At 53.9% G+C, this 19,036-nt stretch overlaps 1 protein-coding gene across 1 annotated transcript in view; it reads left to right on the top strand.

Moving 5' to 3' along the window:
* The first annotated feature begins 338 nt into the window (after positions 1-338).
* The window catches only part of FOXK1 (forkhead box K1), a 67,134-nt gene continuing 48,436 nt past the window's right edge, over positions 339-19,036 (top strand). The window contains exon 1 of the mRNA XM_057528435.1: positions 339-890. Within this exon, the coding sequence (XP_057384418.1) occupies positions 370-890 (521 nt within the window). The 5' untranslated portion in view covers positions 339-369. The remainder of the gene's footprint in view (positions 891-19,036) is intronic.

The raw sequence follows: 19,036 nt of genomic DNA on the forward strand, positions 1-19,036 counted from the left end.
GATGGAGCCACTAGGGCCCCGGAGACTGCTGACGTCAGTTGTCCCTTCTCCAGTGAGTGACCCAGAATCAAAACTTTCCAGGGAGACTTTTCCGGGGGTTCCCCGCCCCAGTCCCGGGACAGAGGAAGGGACAGCCCACGGCCGGGGACGGTGGGCGAGGCGCTACCCGGGGGCCGGCGAGGCGGGCCGGGCGCGGACACCGTCCCCCACCCCGCCCCGCGCGCCCCCGCGAGCCCCGGCGGGCGGGGCGCGTGGCCCGCAGGCTCCGCTCCGCCGCGATCCGGTCCGGGATCCCGCGCCCGCCGCGCCCCGCGGAGCCCCGCCCCCTGCGCCGCGCCGCCGCCGGAGGCCGCTTGGAGCTGTGCGAACATGGCCGAAGTCGGCGAGGACAGTGGGGCCCGCGCCCTGCTGGCGCTGCGCTCGGCGCCCTGCAGCCCCGTGCTGTGCGCCGCCGCCGCCGCCGCCTTCCCCACCGCCGCCGCCCCCGCGCCCGGGCCCGCCGCGCCGTCGCCGCCGCCGCCCGCCCAGCCCCCGCCCCCTCCGCCGCCGCCGCCGGGCTCGATCGCCGGGGGCGCTGGGGGCGCGGCGGGCGAGGCCCTGGTGGCCGCGGCGGCCGCCTCGGTGCGCCGGAGCCCCGGGCCCGCGCTGGCGCGCCTGGAGGGCCGCGAGTTCGAGTTTCTCATGCGGCAGCCCAGCGTCACCATCGGCCGCAACTCGTCGCAGGGCTCGGTGGACCTGAGCATGGGTCTGTCTAGCTTCATCTCGCGGCGCCACCTGCAGCTCAGCTTCCAGGAGCCGCACTTCTACCTGCGCTGCCTCGGCAAGAACGGCGTCTTCGTGGACGGGGCCTTCCAGCGTCGCGGCGCGCCCGCCCTGCAGCTGCCCAAACAGTGAGTGCCGCGGCCCCCGCCCGGCCCGGGCCCCGGGTCACCCCCGCCCCCGCCCCGACCCCCGCCGGGCCTGGGCCCGAGATCAACCCGACCCCCGGGGACGAGCCCGGGAGCCCCGAGGACCGGGCCCCGAGGGTCGCCCTTGCCCCTCCCCCCACCTGGGCTTGGGGTGGCCCCCATCCCCGCCCGGCCTGGTTACGGAGTCGCCTCCTGACCCCTGCCCGCCTTGGACCGGGAGCCACCCCAATCCCCGCCCGGCCTGGGCCCCGAGGGTCGCCCTTGCCCCTCCCCGCAGCAGCAGGGCTTGGGGTGGCCCCCATCCCCGACGGACCTGGACATGGGTCACTCCTGCCCCCTGCCCCTGCCCGGCCTGGGCCCCGAGGGTCGCCCTTGCCCCTCCCCGAGCTGGACACCAGGGTCGCCCTCCCCCCGCCACCCTGTTTGGACCCGGGTCGCCGCCAAACGCACTCCGGAGGAGAAGGGTTGGCGTCAGGCGGTGTCGCTCCGGGAGGTGCGGGGTCCCCGGGGGCAACGCCAGTGCCCCCGGCAGGCCCGAGCCCCCGGCCATAGGGGCCAGCTGTGAACTTGGGCCGGGAGGGGACGGCCGGAGAGTGGGCTGGGGTCGGGACAGGAAGTGCCCTCTCCTCAGTGGACCTGAGGACGCAGGTCAGGGGTCGCCAGCGCTGGGGGCGTTCACCGCACAGTTGGGGCTCCTGGGCAGGAGGGGAAGAGGCCGGGCGGGGAGGCAGGGCAAGGAGAGGGGGACCCGGCGCACTTGGGGACAGGCCGCGGATGCCCCACGGTGCTTTAGCAACATCCTCGTGTTCCCGGGCTCTTCCGGTTCCCGGGGCAGCTGCTCTGCCCCAGGAGATCCTTGCTTTCCGGAGATCTTTTGATCAGGAGAAAGCCTGTTTGGTTACTCATGAGGTCTTTAGGCACTTTCTTTTTCTGTGTAGTAGTTGCCTCTAGCTCCTCAGCAGTGTTTATATTTCTCCAGCGTGCTTGTGTTCCAGAGTTGTCTCTGACTAATTACTCTCGCTTTTATAAGCACCCTGGGTCCAGGGAGTTTTTGCCAGGGTGATTGCCTGTTTCTGTAACCATCTCCCCTTTCGAGAGCATTTGGCACGTTTGGTTGTAAGTATTGTACTGAAATCAACGATGACTCACTGGTGTTCGGGGCGTGAGGGGGGTGCCTATACAGACTTTGTTTTCCGAACGTGGAAGGTGTGTGTGTGTTGCTGTAAAGTCAGGACTTGGTGAATGACAGAGTTGTTTTATCCCATGGCTACTGTTACTCTGTCCTGCCTTTTCTGTGACCTACACACTCTCTCCATTTCTGGGCCCTTAAATGCATTCTGGGTCCAGTCCCTCACGGTGAGAAAGTGACAGGTAAACAGCGCCTTCCCCTCCCTGCCCGGTGGCTCTTAGAGGCCCGTTCTGCTCAGGCCCCTTTTTATAATTCAGGTTCTGTAAGGGCGTCCATCCAGCAACCTTGTTTTCAGAGTTCCCTGCCTAGCTGTTGAGTGGGTGCAGCCCCGAAGAGGCCCCAGCTTACCGAGTCTCGAATGCACTAGTCTTTTCTCTAACTCAAGGGTAGGACATTTCAGCCCGAGGGGTCCTCAGATCACGTGCGAGTACTGAGTCCGTTGTTTATGAAACGTGGGTGGTGTTCACTCTGCCTTCCTAGCCCATGTAGCCAGCAGCCCAGATTGTCCCCTGCCCTCTGGCTGGGGCTTTGCCCACGGTGCGCGTCTGGCTGCGTTCAAGTTCAGCGGTGCTCTGACGAGCAGCCGCGCAGGTGGTGATGGAGAATTTACAGGAACAGGACAGACGTGCTGGCAGAGAGAGAAACAGCACGTGGATGTCCGTGTCTGCCCTCCCGGCAGAGGGCAGTTTGCTTCTGAAACCAACCACGGGTCAAAGCCTGTGGACAAACATGTTAGCAGTCTGAGTGGTTTTATGTTCTTTTTGTTTGAGAAAACTTAACCTGTAGGTGGTAGCATCTGTAGGACAGGCTGTTGGAAGCTGCTTTTTAGAATTAGATCAGGGTGTTTGGCCCACCACGTGGAGAGTAATCAAGAAATGCTAATGAATTCAGAGGAAGGAAGTTGGATGTGTACGTTCTTGTCACCTCGAAATGGGAAATTCAGTGCTGACTTTCAAAGAACGGCAGCAGTTATTGTCTGTTTCCTTTCAGGCGTTGGTGCACAGTTTTGCCAGGAGTGTTTGAAGTTGTGAATTTCTCCACCATAAATTCAGACTTCTTATCCGTGTTGGAATTTTGTTGTCTGCGTTTTGTGGCTACAGCTGCCTGAGACTTGGAGCTCTTCCTTGTGTTGTGGCGTCTCACCCTTTCCTGCCCTGTGACGCCGCATCCCCCACTCCAACGCCCCCAGGGCACAGCTCCCCGGGGCCGTCCCTCCCTTTCCAGCCCCCACTCAGGGAAGCACGAGGCAGAGAGGAGCCCCAGAGTCCGCTGACACTTGTGACTACAAGTAAGTTTTTCCAAAACTAAAATGAAATAATATTGAAATTACTGGTAGAGAAAAAATTCCGCGTGACACAACTTAGAGCTGACCTTGATCCATGAGCGTGGGTGCATGCAGAGGGAGGTGCAGCGGGTCCTGGTGTAGCCCCTCCTGTGCGATTCTCTGGCCCTCGTTCCCCAGGGCTGGGCTGGGCACTTTTTATCTTTAAGTGGAGACAGCACAGGAGCTGGCTGGCAGTAGGTGTGCACAGAGGAGTTAGGTTTGTTGAATGAAAAATCCATGAGTGACTATGCAGCTTCCCCGGGGGAGAAGCAGTGTCGCCAACTTAGTGGGTTTCCGAGGTGGGCGGTCAGCAGGCCTTCCTGGGTCTATGGGGGGGACATGGTTCGTGTGTGTGACTGTAGGTCTTGATACCAGCAGATTTGGAGTTTGAATTAGATGTAATCTGTGAACTACAGGAAAAAGACCCATGCACAGCCTTGTACCTGCTCTTCCTTTCTTTCTTCCAACCTTCTTTCCTGATACTGTTATAAAATAAGCATGGACTATATGAATAATTACAGTAAGAACTAGACTTGTGTTTGTGGTGGTTTCTGTGAGTGGTAAGATGTATGGGATTCTTTTCTTCTTTTTACTTTTCTTTGTGTCCCAAATTTTCTGGGAAGAGCATGGCTCTTTTTTTTCTTTTCAACACTTCTTATTACAGAAAGTTTCAAGCATAAAAACAGAGGAGTGAGTTCCACGTGCCCATCACCCAGCCTCTACAGCTACCATGTTGTGGCCAAGCTTGTTTCATCTTCGTCCCCCCGCCCTCTCTCCCCAAACCCCAGGTATTTGGAAGAAAATCACAAATGTCCTATCACTCCATCTGTAAATATTTCAGTAAAAGATAAAGATTCCCTTTTTAAAACCTAACCACAATGTCCTTATCACACCTAGAAAATTAATAACAATTTCTTACTATCATCAAACTTCCAATGAGTGTTGATTTCTCTTACCATCTCATGAATTTTTTTTTTTCTTTTCTTGCAGTGTGTTTGTTTAATCAGGAACCAAATCAGGTCCAGACACTATGATTGGTTGGCGTATCTCTTACATCTCTTTCAATCTATAGGCTTCATCTCACTCTTTTTTTTTCTTTTCTCAATGAAGAAACAGGGTCATTTGTCCTGTACACTTTCCCACGGTCTCTTTTTAAAGATTGGATTCCCATGGTGTCCGTTTACTGCGTCCTCTCCCCTGTCGTTCCTGTAAATTGGTTGTCGGACGTGGAGATTTGATCAGACTCGGGTTCGATGTGTTTTGCTGGAACTGCCGCACAGGCAGTGGTGCGTTGGTCTGTCAGGAAGCAGGCCCGTCTGTTTGTCCCCGTGGCAGCTTCTGATGGGCACTGCCTGTGTCCGTAAATCTATTATCACCTGCACTCTTGTCACTCATTTTGGCTGCCAGCACACGTACCTCACCATGCTGACGCATTCTGCCCCGTGAAAGGCATGTTTTGAGCGGCAGACGTTACGGATCACGGCCTCCGCACGTGCACTGTGATAAAAAGTAATTAAGTGTAACCACCAAGGCATTTTACTACATAAATAATTGTTTAGGCCCCATGAAAACATACAGGACGTAGTTTCTCGTTGCTGTTCCAACTGGTCACGTGAAGAACATCGAATTTGTAACTAACCGTCTGACAGTAGTTCTCAGATGGAGATTATATTGAAATTCACTGGAAAACGCCCCAGACTTAGTGAGGACAGCAGGTGTCTGCCGGATGCCTCAGGGCCCAGCGTCCCCAGAGACAGCAACAGCGTGCCTTCTCTCCCCCACCCTCCTCACTGTGCCTCCCCAGTCTGCTGGGAGCTACGGGGTCCTTCCATGACCCGATGCCTCCTTCCTGGGTGGTTGGTCCAGGAGTGGATCTGCGTGCTGAGCCGGGGGTGCACTTGGGGCAGAGAGGGCATCAGATCAGTCTGTTTGCAGTGGCTGAAGATGTAGAGACTGAGATTGTGCCAGCTGTGTTTCCACGTGGAGAGGAGAGCGGAGATCAGGGGGCAGTGACGTGTGTGGGCATGCTCGGAGCTGGGAGGGCCACGGAGCCAGCCGGTCATTCAGGCCTGAGCCGGCAGGACCTGCGGGAGGGTGGCCCAGGGACTGGCGAGGAAGAGATTCAGCTGAAAGATCTTCTGATGGAAGAACGTGCTGATCTGGTGACAGGGTAGAAGAGACGGTTTGCATCTGGAAGCTGGAGGGATGAAAACCACGCAGAATGAAGCTGGGGGGGTCAGGGGTGCGGGGAACGCGCCGTGGAGGGAACGGAGCGTTAGACTTAGGCCGCCTCCGGATGGTGTGGTCAAAATACGAAATGCGGCATTTTCTCTAAATAAAAGCTGTCTTCTGCTTTTCTTGCTAGTTGGCGGTTATTGTGTGTCATGTGTATTTGTTCAAAGTTAGACTGTGTCTTGTTAAAGACTTCCTTTAAAAAGGTTTATATTTCACCAAGGAAGACATACAGATGGCCAGGAGGCACATGAAAATGTGCTCAACATCACTAATAGAGGAATGCAAGTCAAAACTACAGTGAGGTATATCACCTCACGACAGTCAGTATGGTCATTATCAAAAAATCTACAAACAATAAATGCTGGAAAGGGTGTGGTGAAAAGGGAACCCTCCTGCATTGCTGGTGGGAATGTAAATTGATACAGCCACTATGGAGAACAGTATGGAGGTTCCTTAAAAAACTAAAAATAGAACTACCATAGGACCCAGCAATCCCTCTACTGGGCATATACCCTGAGAAAACCATAACTCAAAAAGAGTCATGTACCACAGTGTTCGTTGCAGCACTATTTACAACAGCCAGGACATGGAAGCAACCTAAGTGTCCATCAGCAGATGAATGGGTAAAGAAGATGTGGTGCATATATACAATGGAATATTACTCAGCCATAAAAAGAAATGAAATTGAGTTATTTGTAGTCAGGTGGATGGACCTAGAGTCTGTCATACACAGAGAAGTAAGTCAGAAAGAGAAAAACAAATACTGTATGCTAACTCATATATATGGAATCTAAAAAAAAAAAAAATGGCACTGATGAACCTAGTTGCAGGGCAGGAATAAAGAGGTCGATACAGAGAACAGACTTGAGGACACTGAGTGGGAGGGCGAAGCTGGGGTGAAGTGAGAGAAGTGTCGACATACATACACTACTGAATGTAAAATAGTTGGCTGGTGGGAAGCAGGCGCATAGCACAGGGAGATCAGCTCGGTGCTTTGCGATGACCTAGGGGGGTGGGATAGGGAGGATGGGAGGGAGGCTCGAGAGGGAGGGGGTATGGGGACATATGTATGCATATGGCTGATTCGCTTTGCTGTACAACAGAAACTAACACAGTATTGTAAAGCAATTATACTCCAATAAAGATCTATTAAAAAATAAAAAAGAATTTTTTTAATTAAAAAAAAGGTTTATAGGAGTGTGGCAAATTGGGAGCTAGTACATTGAATCTATGTTCTAGTATTGAGTTCACATTGAGTTTTTTGGGCTTATCACCCATATAAGAAAGTTTCTGTAGTATTTAAAAAATCAGTCTGGGAGAAGGATGGTATTTATCGTGTAGTATGTGTTGAGTTTATAATAAGCTTATTAAAGTCTTTGTCATTGATGAAGGAATGGAATTGGTAGGTGCTAAAAGGGTATTGAGTAGAGTTTTAATGGTGTTCATAGTACTTTGGAAAAAGACACAGCTATGTTTAAAATTATGTGCTGAAATGAAAGCATTTGATTTGGAGATACAGTAATTTACTATTTGCTGTTTTTGCATCTTGTGAATGTCAGGAGATAAACTTGCTAAATTAATGACAACTTGAATTACAGTGATGCCTCATTTCCATAATTACCGTACATTTAAAGGATTTCATATTAAAATGAGAGGATTTTATAAAATGCTTTTACTTTGATTTCCTGGAAAATAGGCCCTTGCATTGTGACTTGTTAGGAGATTTTGTAGTTAACTTTCCTTGCTGCTATCGCTTTTCACGAGTTTCTGGTTTTCTGGTAAGGTGTTGCCAGTTGATCTAAAAAGAAAGAAAAATGTAATCTGCCTGTGTGCACGTGTTTCGTGACCGTGTGAAGGGAAGCCAGGGAGGCATGCTGGGTGTTGTCCTGGGCTCTGCAGAGCGGCTGCGCGCTGGGCGTCCCGGCTGGTTTGGTGGTGACGGGCCGTGGCTGCACCCCTGAGGTGGACATCACAGGCTTTCTTTCCCTGGGTGCGATGGGGGGGTGAGCCAGTGCGGGGCTTGCCTCCCTGAGACCTGACGGTTCCAGCGCTAAATCCTGAACTGCTTGCAAATATGCGGCTTCTCTCTCCTAAGAACGATTTTCAGTCTGGATATTTTGTCCATGACTTGGTTCAGAAGGAACTTTTGCCCTTAGTCATCCATGATGTGTTTAGCCATTTGTCACCCCCGGTGTGTGTGTGTAGAGCTGAGCTCTGACCACCCTGCTGCCCACGGCTGCTGGTGCCCATCTCTTAGCAGAGGTCCCAGCGTTTCTGCAGGCCTTCCCTTCACCTGCCGCCTGCGTTTCAAGGTGCGCGGCTGCCTTTGGGCAAAGGTACCTCTGGGCATCCCGTACCTCTGTTTAGTCCATCAACTCTCAGGGTTTGGGGCCCTCACACATTACTGGGGACCCCAGAGAGCTTTTGTTTATGTGGGATTTGTCTGTTACACTTACCATATTCGAAATTAGAACTGAGAAATTAAAAATCTATATATTTCTTAATCTATTCAAAAATAGCAATAATAAGCCTCTTTCAAAAATAAGTTTTTATGAAAAAATAGCTCAGTCTATTTTGTATTTCAAACAAAAGAGATTAGGATAGGGGTATTCATTTTTTGGTAAAAGTCTTTCATGTCTGCCTTGATAGAAGACAGCTGAATTTTATAGCTGCCTTGGCTTTTTAGTCTGCTGTGATACATTGTTTCAGTTAAGTATATGAAGAAAATCCAGCCTTACAGAAATATGTCGCTGGGAAAGGGAGGAGTGTTTTAGTAGCCGTTCAGGAAATTGTGGATGTTCTTTGACGCCTCTCGGGAACTGGACAGTAGTTTCTTAAACATTAGTTGCAGGATGGAATCTGAAACCTCATCAGTGGAGTTTTGGTGAAACTCTGTGAAATCCGTTGCTTTCTCTTGCATTTTGAATAAATCTTTTACCCATGTGTGAATTTGTAACCTCTTGCGTTGGTCATTGAGAAAAATATTGATTGAATTATGTAGATGTAATGTCCACATATCTTACTATACAAATGTTTTATCTTTGTTCGATTGGTAGTTAAATTGATCCCCTTGAACCCAACAACTCATTTTTTATTTTTGATGTATTTATTTATTTGTTTATTTTTGGCTGTGTTGGGTCTTCATTGCTGTGTGCAGGCTTTCTCTAGTTTTGGCGAGCGGGGGCTACTCTTCGTTGTGGTGTGTGGGCTTCTCATTGCGGTGGCTTCTCTTGTTGCAGAGCACGGGCTCTAGGTGTGTGGGCTCAGTAGTTGTGGCTCGCAGGCTCTAGAGCACAGGCTCAGTAGTTTTGGCGCCCGGGCTTAGCTGCTCCGTGGCATGTGAGATCTTCCCAGACCAGGGCTCGAACCCGTGTCCCCTGCACTGGCAGGCAGATTCTTAACCACTGCGCCACCAGGGAAGTCCCACAACTCATGTTTTTGAAAACAGAAATCTATGAAAGGATCAGGCTTTTGATGTAATTTGATTTTTAAATTTGCTTTAAAAGTTGAGTGACAGTACATTTTGTAGAAATAAAGAAGTCATAATTTTGTCATTGGCCTTTATTAGCATCTGGTGGCATAATTTGGCTTAAATTTAGTATTTTTTGTATGTACAATCAATTCTTGATTATTTCAGGTGGAACCATCCAGCTTGTCAGTTATTTCTGTTATTTTCCCACAACCAAGTAGGGTGCTCTGGGGTTCCTGTATGACACCCCTGCTTTTTCCCTTCAGCCGTGGGTGTGGACCCACCAGGAAACAGCGGAGTGAAGCGGGTGGACATGGAGTGACTCAGCCCTCAAGGGATGTCAGTGACAAAACGGGCTTTTATGGACATTATTCCTTTTTTGGGGGTTTTCATGCAACCTTTCTGAGCACGCTTGTGAAAAACTGGGCCCCCCTTTTGATGAACATAAACCTCATTCTGTCCCTTCCCAATCCGGTCTTTTTCTCTCTCTTTCTTCCTTCCTCCCAGTAACTCAGTATCACACATAGGATAAAACCCATTTTTCGTCTATGCTGAAAAAGCTTTGCCTTTTGTGACTTGTATCATGAAAACCGACGGGACTTGCTGTTTTCCAGGTGGACGGTTGTAACGTCAAATGTGCTGGGATGCCTCCCTTGCCGCCCCCCACTTGCATTGCTCTGTTTCACAGATTGTGTTTGGTCAGGGAGCAGCATATAGGATTCAAAAAGTGATTGTATATCTTTCAGTTGGGATTTTGTGCCCATCGTCATGTAAGGTGGGTGGTGCTGATCTGATGTGGCGGGTGTACCTTTGCTGGGGAACCCGCAGCGCTGGGTTTCGGGGTGAGCTGCGGGGAGACCAGCCTCGGGAGCCGGGCATGAGTCACCGCAGACAAACGCATGTTCCCAGGGCCAGGCTGTTGTCTGTAGAAAGCCTGCCCAGAAATCCTCCCTCCCGAGTGTGGTTTGGATACAGTTTACTGGGGAAATTAAGGAGCCTCCTATGTGTTACCAGGAGGTCTTGGCTGGAACTTTCCTCAGTGAAAAAATAATTTGTAAATTTAGTAACTTTTTGGAGCTGATTCTGAAAGGATGTTGGAATGAAATCCGATGATACTGATGGCAAAGCAGATGACAGAGCAGACAGGCTGGAGCCGTCGGGGCGGCATGAAAAGGAAGATCGCACAGCAGAAGTCCGCGCTCCTCCACCTCCACCCGTGGGGACGTAAATATCTGGTCTGCTTGGCAGGGAACAGTGACTCATCGCAGCCGGAGGGAAAGCACCTTCCCTCCAGAGTGCCCAGCTCCTTGATTGATTCCGTGTTGACCAGGAGCGCTTGCTGCCCTGTTAGGACCTGGCCTGCAGCATGACTCGACTGATTGTTCCACTTTCTTAGCAATTCTGGTTTTCTCTGGCGTTGCGGCGTGAGCAGATTTTCCAGGCCTGCCCACCCTTGGTTGGCCGGGCAGGGATCTCCTGGAGTCTGGAACGGCCCGCAATGATAGAAGCGTCCAGCAGGGCAGCCCGGGTCCTGCGTGGCTGTTGACACTTGAAATGTGGCGAATGTGACCAACGAACTGAATTTTTATTTTTATTTATTTTTTTGGCTGTATCGCGCGGCATATGGGATCTTAGTTCCCCGACCAGGGATCAAACCTGTGCCCCCACTACAGTGGAAGCGCCGAGTCTTAACCGCTGGACCACCTGGGAAGTCCCTGAATTTTAATTTTTATTTCATTTTTCAGTTAATTTAAGTTAAACTGACTGCATGTGCCGTGGCCCCCGGGTGTCCTTGGGGACGTGGTAGGTCCGTGGGTGCCCAGGCCCAGGGGTGCGGCTGCTGCCTCAGTTTACCCGCTCGACTCCGAGGCACAAGTCTTGCTTTCTGCCGTGCGCTTCGAGGTGCAGGGATGGGAAGGCCTGGTCCAGGCCATGGGGTCAGGTTGTGTGCGGGGCAAGCGGCCCTTCCGCAGAGGGGTCCCCTTCCCTGTCTGCACGCAGTCCGGATGGACGGGTTCTGTTTTTCCCTTTGTTGCCCTTGTTCTTGACGCCAGAGGAAGAAAGTGAGAGGGTTTGAGACACGACCCCTGTGAATGGCAGGTAAAGATGGAGACAGATTTGCAGCTTTGAGGGAAATTTAAAAAAACCCTGGGCTTCCCTGGTGGCGCAGTGGTTGAGAATCTGCCTGCCAATGCAGGGGACACGGGTTCAAGCCCTGGTCTGGGAAGATCCCACATGCCGCGGAGCAACTGGGCCCGTGAGCCACAATTACTGAGCCTGCGCGTCTGGAGCCTGTGCTCCGCAACAAGAGAGACCGCGATGGTGAGAGGCCCGCGCACCGCGATGAAGAGTGGCCCCCGCTTGCCACAACTAGAGAAAGCCCTCGCACAGAAACGAAGACCCAACACAGCCATAAATAAATAAATAAATAAATAAATAAATTTAAAGTGGTGGAGGAGGAGATTAAACACATGTAACGAATAAAAAAAAAAATTTAAATAAAAAAAATCCTCTCCCTGGCCCTCCATAGCCCTGGGTTTACTGTGCGTGTTGGTTACGGATGGATCCCCTGTGAGTCCAACTCCCCAACGCTAGTGTTTATGTTTCTGTCCTTGCAGACTTTTAATTCCTTCACAGGCGGACATGTGCCTGTCGCGTGTCCGCATGGACGCCTGCTCGGACCAGGTGGTGCTGCTCCGTGTGCCCGCGCGGGGCCCGCGCGTCGAGCCCTCGGGACTTCCCGGGGTCGGTCGCCATCCTGCGAGAGCGCTGGTCCGCATCTGTCCCCCTCGGGGAGCTGGAGGTTCCGTAGGGGTGGCGCTGCGTCCCCAGGGCCAGCACACACCTGGCCCTTGGGAGACGCTAAACGTCGGCTGAGCGTTTACCCATGTACCTGACCTTGTGTGGCCTGCAGGCGGCTGGAAGGGTCCCTTCCAACAGCTTGCTCACGGAAAGTCCAAAATAGGGGTTTCTGATCAGCGGTGGCGATGCCGGGAGCCGGGCCGGCACTGTCCAGTGTCATGTCCCCTCGTCCCCGCCCCCGGTCAGCTCAGCCTGTGGCGGCAGTGGTGTCCACACCAGGCGTGCCGGGAGGTTGTGCGGGGGCGTGTGATGGGCTTGGGCCGCCCGGAGGAGACTGGAGCCGCTCCGTTGTAGCGAAACCCCCCCAGAGTCCTGTTGGTCAGGTCTTCTCGGTGCACGGCCACACCCGCTCGTTGACCGGCTTCCGCGGCTCGATCCAGACTGGGGCCACACGGCACAAAAGCCTAAGACGGCTTGCACAGCGAGCTCCACATCGTGCGCGGCCACCAGCGTCACAGCCAGCACCTTTGTGTGCCTGGTTCCCTTTACGCAGAGCCCCCATGTTTCTTGTTACGCTGAATCCTGGGCATTTTATATATTTCTTTAGGGCATGGTTAATATGATGGGATCTTTTTTCCCTCTTTATTTTCTAAAGGGTCAGTGCTCACGGGTAGGAAAGAGGGGCCTCTTTTGCCTTTGTACCACAGAATGTATTTCCTCAGAACAAGGATGCTTCCATAACCACAGTCCTGGCAGTGAGTTCAGGAAACGTCACAGTAACTGTGACGCTTTATCACACCCTCAGTCCAGATGCCACTTCTGCCAGTTGTCTGGCGGCCTCCTGCGTGGTTTCCCGCGCCGTCCAGGCCGGGTCCAGGCTGGAGGCTGCGCTCAGGTGCCCATCACCTCAGCCCTGCTCGTGTCCACAGGAGTTATCTTATCGGATGCCTTTCAATTTAGGTTTGCCTAATTTGACAACATCCTGATCAGGTTCTGGTGAAGCATCTTCGGCTGAGATGCTGGGACGGGGCCGTGTGTCCTTTTGGGGGCGTCACCCGGGCACATTGGGCCTTCTCGATGGGGTCGTGTGGGCACGTGCTTTAGGTGTTATCAGGCTCCTCCACCAAACAGTTACGGTTTTTCCCCTTGTAATTCATAAGTAATTTTTGTGGTACTGGAATAAAATGTTAATTTCGTATCCAGCCACATTCACCATTTCTAGTAACAGTTTTTAAATTCACTTTTCAGATGTGTTTTCTAGGTCATAATCTTCATCTGCACATAACGATTATTTTGTCTCTTTCTTCCACTATTTCATATCCCCTTCGCTTTTGTTGTCTTGTTCAGTTGGCTATAGCCTCCAAGTGTTGCTAAATAAATACCATGATGATGGGCTTCTTTCTCATTTCTAGCCTGACAAGGAGAGCTTACAAACTGGTTCAGAGCAAATGGAGCTTTGCTGCTGAAATCCACTTTCTCTTTTTCCCCAGATTTCATTAGTTTTTTTTTTTTTAATTGAAGTATAGTTGATGTACAATGTTCTGTTAGTTTCAGGTGTACAGCAAAGTGATTCAGTTATACATATATATATACACACAAACGCACATACGTATACACACGTATATATGTATATATATATATTTTTTCTTCAGATTCTTTCCCATTATAGGTTATTACAAGATACCAAATACAGTCCCCTGTGCTGTACAATAGGAGCTTGAAATCCGCCTTCTCAAGGCAGCCTTCCCGACGCTTCTCCGAGTAGGGTCCCACGGCAGCGCCCCCCCCCCCCAGCGCCCCAGGGTGGCGCTGTCTCGTTGTTGCTGGAGGGTTTGTAGTTAATGATCGTCTGGCACAGTCTGAGTGTCAGGGGAGCAGGGCTGCTTTTCTGGTTCATTACTGTAACCCCGGTACCTACCAGCGTGTTTGCCACATAGTTGCCGGTTCATAAATTCTTGGCAAAATTAATAAACAAACAGTAGAAGTCTGAATGCAAAACTGAGCCGGCCGAAGAAAGTGGCCGAAGGTTATATAGTAGCTTAGCTTTTAAAAGACCTGACTGCCTACCTCCCAGCTGGGTGCCCGTGAACAGGTGACCTAACTCAAGCTCCCGTTTCCTCGTCTGTACGATGGGCACGCTGCCCACTCCCTGGGTCCTGAGAACTGGAAGCAGCGTGTTCACAGCCCTCGCCGCAGTGCCTGGCGCTAGACACACCCGGCGCAAGCCCCCGTCGTTGTCATCGTCCCTGCTGTCCCTGGGACCAAGTAGGAGAGGGACTGTGTTTGCTTGGTGAGGCGTCTGGCGTCGGCAGCGAGATCTGGCTTGTTGCTGGGGAAGCCGTTGCCGTGCCTCAAGCTGGTCGTGCTGGGGCGGACCGGCCCTGTGCTCTCTCACCAAGGCGCCAGTCGCTAGCGGGGCTCTGTAGAGGGCGGCCTTCGTGCATGGGCTGTGGGACAGGCTCGGCTCCACCAGGATGCCTCCCGCCTGCTAAGGTTGTACGATCAGAGTGAATTAGGAGGGTGTGTGTTCTTGTGTTCCTCTGAGCTGCTTGTCCGGAGGATGGGATCTCAGAGCACAGGGGATTTTACCTTGAATCGGCTTGAGTAGCCTCTGCGGGGTGCGGGGACTGGCTCACACTTGGGCAGGACACTGAGAGACAAGCAGGGCCAGGGCCTTGATCTCAAGCCAGCCTCGGATTCGCTGTTCGTCACCACGGTGTTTTGTCCACCACCAGCTGGGATGCAGGGCATCTGGCAAAGGAAAAGCTGTGACTTGGAGATGGATACCCAGAGCTGATGAAACAACTCACATGTACTGCAAGGCATTTAAAAAATACAGAAAAGTGTAGACAATAATGTAACGTGTCCTCGTTCACGTCCTGTCATATTTTTTTTAAATAAGAAAAAGGACACGTTACAGTTGACATTGGGGTCCTGTGAGTTCCCGAGACCCGTAGGAGTTCGATTCTAGGACTTTCTCGTACCTTCCACACCCAGAGACGTCTGCGAGTGATGCTTCGTTCAGTTGTGTGTGTGTGGGGGGGTAATTTACACAAGTCGTGTCATACAGTCTACTTCGTTATACTGTGTGTTTTCCACGGCTCCAGAAAGACTGCTTCGTGGGTGAGACTGTCAGACACATAACTGACTGTGTCTTCGCAGCCCCACCGTCTGACCACAGCCCTTCCCGGCCCGTGGCCTCCTTCCCGGCATCCCTTCCCCTGTTCTCGCCGCTCCAGCCTCTCAGCCCCCGAGCGCCTGCGCACTCCCGGGCCTCCGACGGAGCATGCCTGCCCGCCCTTGGACCCGTTGGCTCCGGCTCCTGTCCCATCCCGGGGGCCCCGGGCTCATCCGCAGCCACCTCCCCTGAGCTCCCGGCCGGATCTGGGGGCCCCTGGGCGTCTCCGTGCTGGACCTGGACGGAACCCCTGCCCACACCCCAGCGGCCTTTAGGTTCCTGAGGTCTCTGGTTTCCTTTCGTCGTGAGCGCTCCTGTGTGTAAGGCGCTGCGGGGATGGCTGTGCAGGGCAAGCGGGACACATTGCCTCCCCGCTCCCGGGAGGCAGGAGGGCGACACTGTGACCACGCAGAGCGAGTGACGGTGAGACTCCGGGGGATGCGGGCGCAGTGGGGAAGGCCCCGCAGGAGGCGGGGGAGACGGTGGGCGGCAGGCCTTCCTGGGAAGCGACATCTTAACGGAGGTCTGAGTTACGAGCTGGTGACGGGAAGAGTCAGGGCAGAGGCTCGGGGGCCAGGGTCGGGGTGCTCTGATGGGGAAGCCAGAGATGGAGCGGACAGCCTCGGGGTCCCCCTGCAGGTTCAAAGGAGAGAAGTGATGTGGGCACTGCCAGGGCCACCCCGCGGGACGGACCGTGGGGGCCACGCTCAGGCACGGGGACCGGGGTGCTGGCTGCAGCCGTGGCAAAGGCTCATAACCCTGAAGGCCATTCGGGACGTGGCCCGCGGGCTGGGTGACGGGCTGCCTCTGAGTGTGCGGGAGGGTGGGGGAGGATGGCCCCCGGAGCCCCCAGGGGCGGCCGGCGGCCTCCAGCTCAGGTCCTCAGCCTACACAGGTTCGTCCCACGTCACCTGACCTTGTCGTGCGGTGGGAAGGAAGTGTACACACAATGTACGGAGCTCGGGAGACGGGTGGATTTTATTCATCTGAGCGTCAGTGCCAGAACATTGTTAGGAAGGGTTGTTTTATTCTGTGTGGTAAAGCTAAAAGCATCAGTAATAAACCACAGGATTTGGGGGAAGCCCCGGCCCGGGGACCGGGGCTCCCTGAAATTCAGAGTGGTACCTGCTCTGCGGGAAGTCCCTCCAGGACTCTGGAAGTGTTTCCAGCTCGTCTTTCGTGATGCAGCGCCTGTAGAATAGTCCATGAAAACGAGGGAAACTACCGGACCCATGACTCCACTTGCAGAAGGAAGTTTGTGAGAGCCACGTAAGATTAAGGTTACAGAGGCTGAAAACCCTGCCAGTCGCTGATGCAGAAAGCCAGACATCGTAGAGAAATTGTGTGTTTTTTTGTTTGCTTTAAGAGTAGCTATCTGAATATTTGGAAAATCGGCTACTACTCACTTAATAAAATAACCTGGGAGGGAAGCACTCAGACAGTGGACGGTGCGGCTTCAGATCCTGCCCTTGCAGCCTTTCTGATGGCAGCAGCGCTGAGAGCGTCTCGCTCACAGGATTATGAGTAAGCATTCTCCCTGTTTCAGAGCCCGCGGGCTGAGATCCAGCCCACAGTGGGCTTGTCCAGATGTCACAGCAAAGGCTGGGGCAGTGGCTGGAAGCTTTGGTCGTCCCTCAGCCCGGGTTCTAGGCGCCCTTCCTTCTACGAGCCAGGCTGTGAGATGCGCGGCTCCCGGGCTGGTCGTGGGAGGCGCGCGTGTGCGCCGTGGCCCGGCCGCAGCCCCGGCAGCACGGGGAAGCCCGTCCCACCCTGGCCAGCTCCTCCCGACTCCCCAGCCCCACAGAGACCTGGGCTCTGCCCACCGTTTCCGAGTGAAACCCGGAGGATTTGTCTCTAGCTGCTGAGCGCCTTCTGTGTGCCGGGGTCTGTCCTCGGCCCCGGTCACCGTCTAAGAGGGACAGACACAGGGCCGGCCGCGTCCACCCGCAGGGGCGCTTCTTCCCGGGCCCTGAGATGGCGTGTCTCTCCAGCTCGCTGTCACACTGGGTTCCAGGAGCCCCTGGCCTGGTGCGGCGTCCTGGGGTGGGCAGGAAGGGCCGCGAGGAGCCGTGAGGATGGACCGTGAGACAGAACAGCTTCTCCCTCCTGTTTTATATGTTGTGCTGGGCTTCCCTGGTGGCGCAGTGGTTGAGGATCTGCCTGCCAATGCAGGGGACACGGGTTCGAGCCCTGGTCTGGGAAGATCCCACATGCCACGGAGCAGCTGGGCCCGTGAGTCACAATTGCTGAGCCTGCGCGTCTGGAGCCTGTGCCCCGCGACGGGAGGGGCCGCGATAGAGAAAGGCCCGCGCACCGCGATGAAGAGCGGTCCCCGCTTGCCACAACTAGAGGAAGCCCTCGTATAGAAACGAAGACCCAACACAGCCATACATACACACATACATACATACATACATAAAATAAATACAGTATAAAGTGTTAAAAATATATGTTGTGCTAACTTGTAAGACTTTCCCTGATATTATTTTGATTTATGAGCTTGTATCCGTGCAGCGAATTTAGTTTTTCTAAAGTAGATGGTTTTTGCTTTGTTTTTTAAATGCCCGTGAGATCTGCAGTGGTCATCGCTGGCGGTTATAAGCAGAGGGAGAAGCCCAGGTGTGACACTGAGGCCAGCGAGGAGGTTTCTTGGTGATGCAGCAAGAGATGGTCAGCCCGGCTCCGGACGGGGTGTGGGCGCGTCGCGGCAGCGAAGTCCCCGGCCTCCTCTGGGCCTCCTTCTCCTCAGCGGGCGTCCCGAGCTCTGCCTGCCCCTGAGATTTCGTGAGGCCCCCACCTCTCCCGCGTCCCCGCCGCCGCGGGCCGGGCCACCCCGGGCCACTCGTCTCCCACGTCAGCCACTCTTCTAATTGTGGTAAAACATGCGTGGCATCAAATGGACCGTCTCCACCATTTCTAAGTGTAAGTTCAGGGACATCCAGTACATTCACATTGTTGTGCAGCCATCACCACCGTCCATCTGCAGATTTTCTCATCTCCCCAAACTGCAGCTCGGTCCCCACTGACCGCCGACGCCCCAGCCCACTCCCCCAGCCCCTGGCACCCGCCCTCTGTGGGCCTGACCCCTCTCGCATCCCTGTTCGCCCTTCGCTTTCACGCTGCTGTCGGTCCCGGCGGATACAGCCGTTTAACTTAAGTGATTCTCACACATCCATCCCTGCTCAGTGGCCCCAGCGCCCCGTGCCTTCCCTGCCATCCCCTGCCTGGAGCGCGTCCACCTTCTTCCGTGGGGGTCACCCAGTGTCACTGCCTCGGGGCCGGGTTGGGGCACTCACTGTCCGCAGTCTGTGTTTCCCCAGGTGTTCCTGTAGTTTACAATTGTTTATTTCCTATATGATGTATTTGTGTGTCCTCCCCTCCCCACTTCCTGCCCCATTAACCTAGAAGGCCCTGAGGGTGAGGCCCTGTGTGGAAGTGTTTCTGCTGCGGTTCCTAAGGGCTTATCTGGGCCTTTTCCCTGCTGAACACGTGGCCCTCCCGTCAGCTCACCCGTCAGCTCACCCGGAGGGGCGATGGGTGGGGAGGGTCTCAGGACTCGGGAACCACCCTTGCAATAGTCCTTGTCAGACAGGCCGCCCACCCAGATGCCGGCCGCCCCGGGAGTGCCCTGCCTTCGTCCCCCCCGTCCCGTCCCCGTCCCCGTCCCGGGCTGGCATCTCCTGTGCTCTCTGCTCCTGCATCGCTCATTGTTTATCATCTGCAAGTACGGGACCCGGGACCCCGATGAGACGTTCAGCCCATATTTGGGGATAATTAATTCTTCAAGTTTCTTACCTTCTGATACACCTCTAACGCGTAAGGGATTGACCCACAGTTCTGACATTTGGGGATTTGACGCCTGCGGTCGTGCTTACCTTTCCTGAGCAGTTCCACCAGTTCCTTCATTTAACTCCTTGTACTCTGCATCATT

This window comes from Balaenoptera acutorostrata, chromosome 15 (genome assembly GCF_949987535.1).
Source record: "Balaenoptera acutorostrata chromosome 15, mBalAcu1.1, whole genome shotgun sequence".
Taxonomy (NCBI): domain Eukaryota; kingdom Metazoa; phylum Chordata; class Mammalia; order Artiodactyla; family Balaenopteridae; genus Balaenoptera; species Balaenoptera acutorostrata.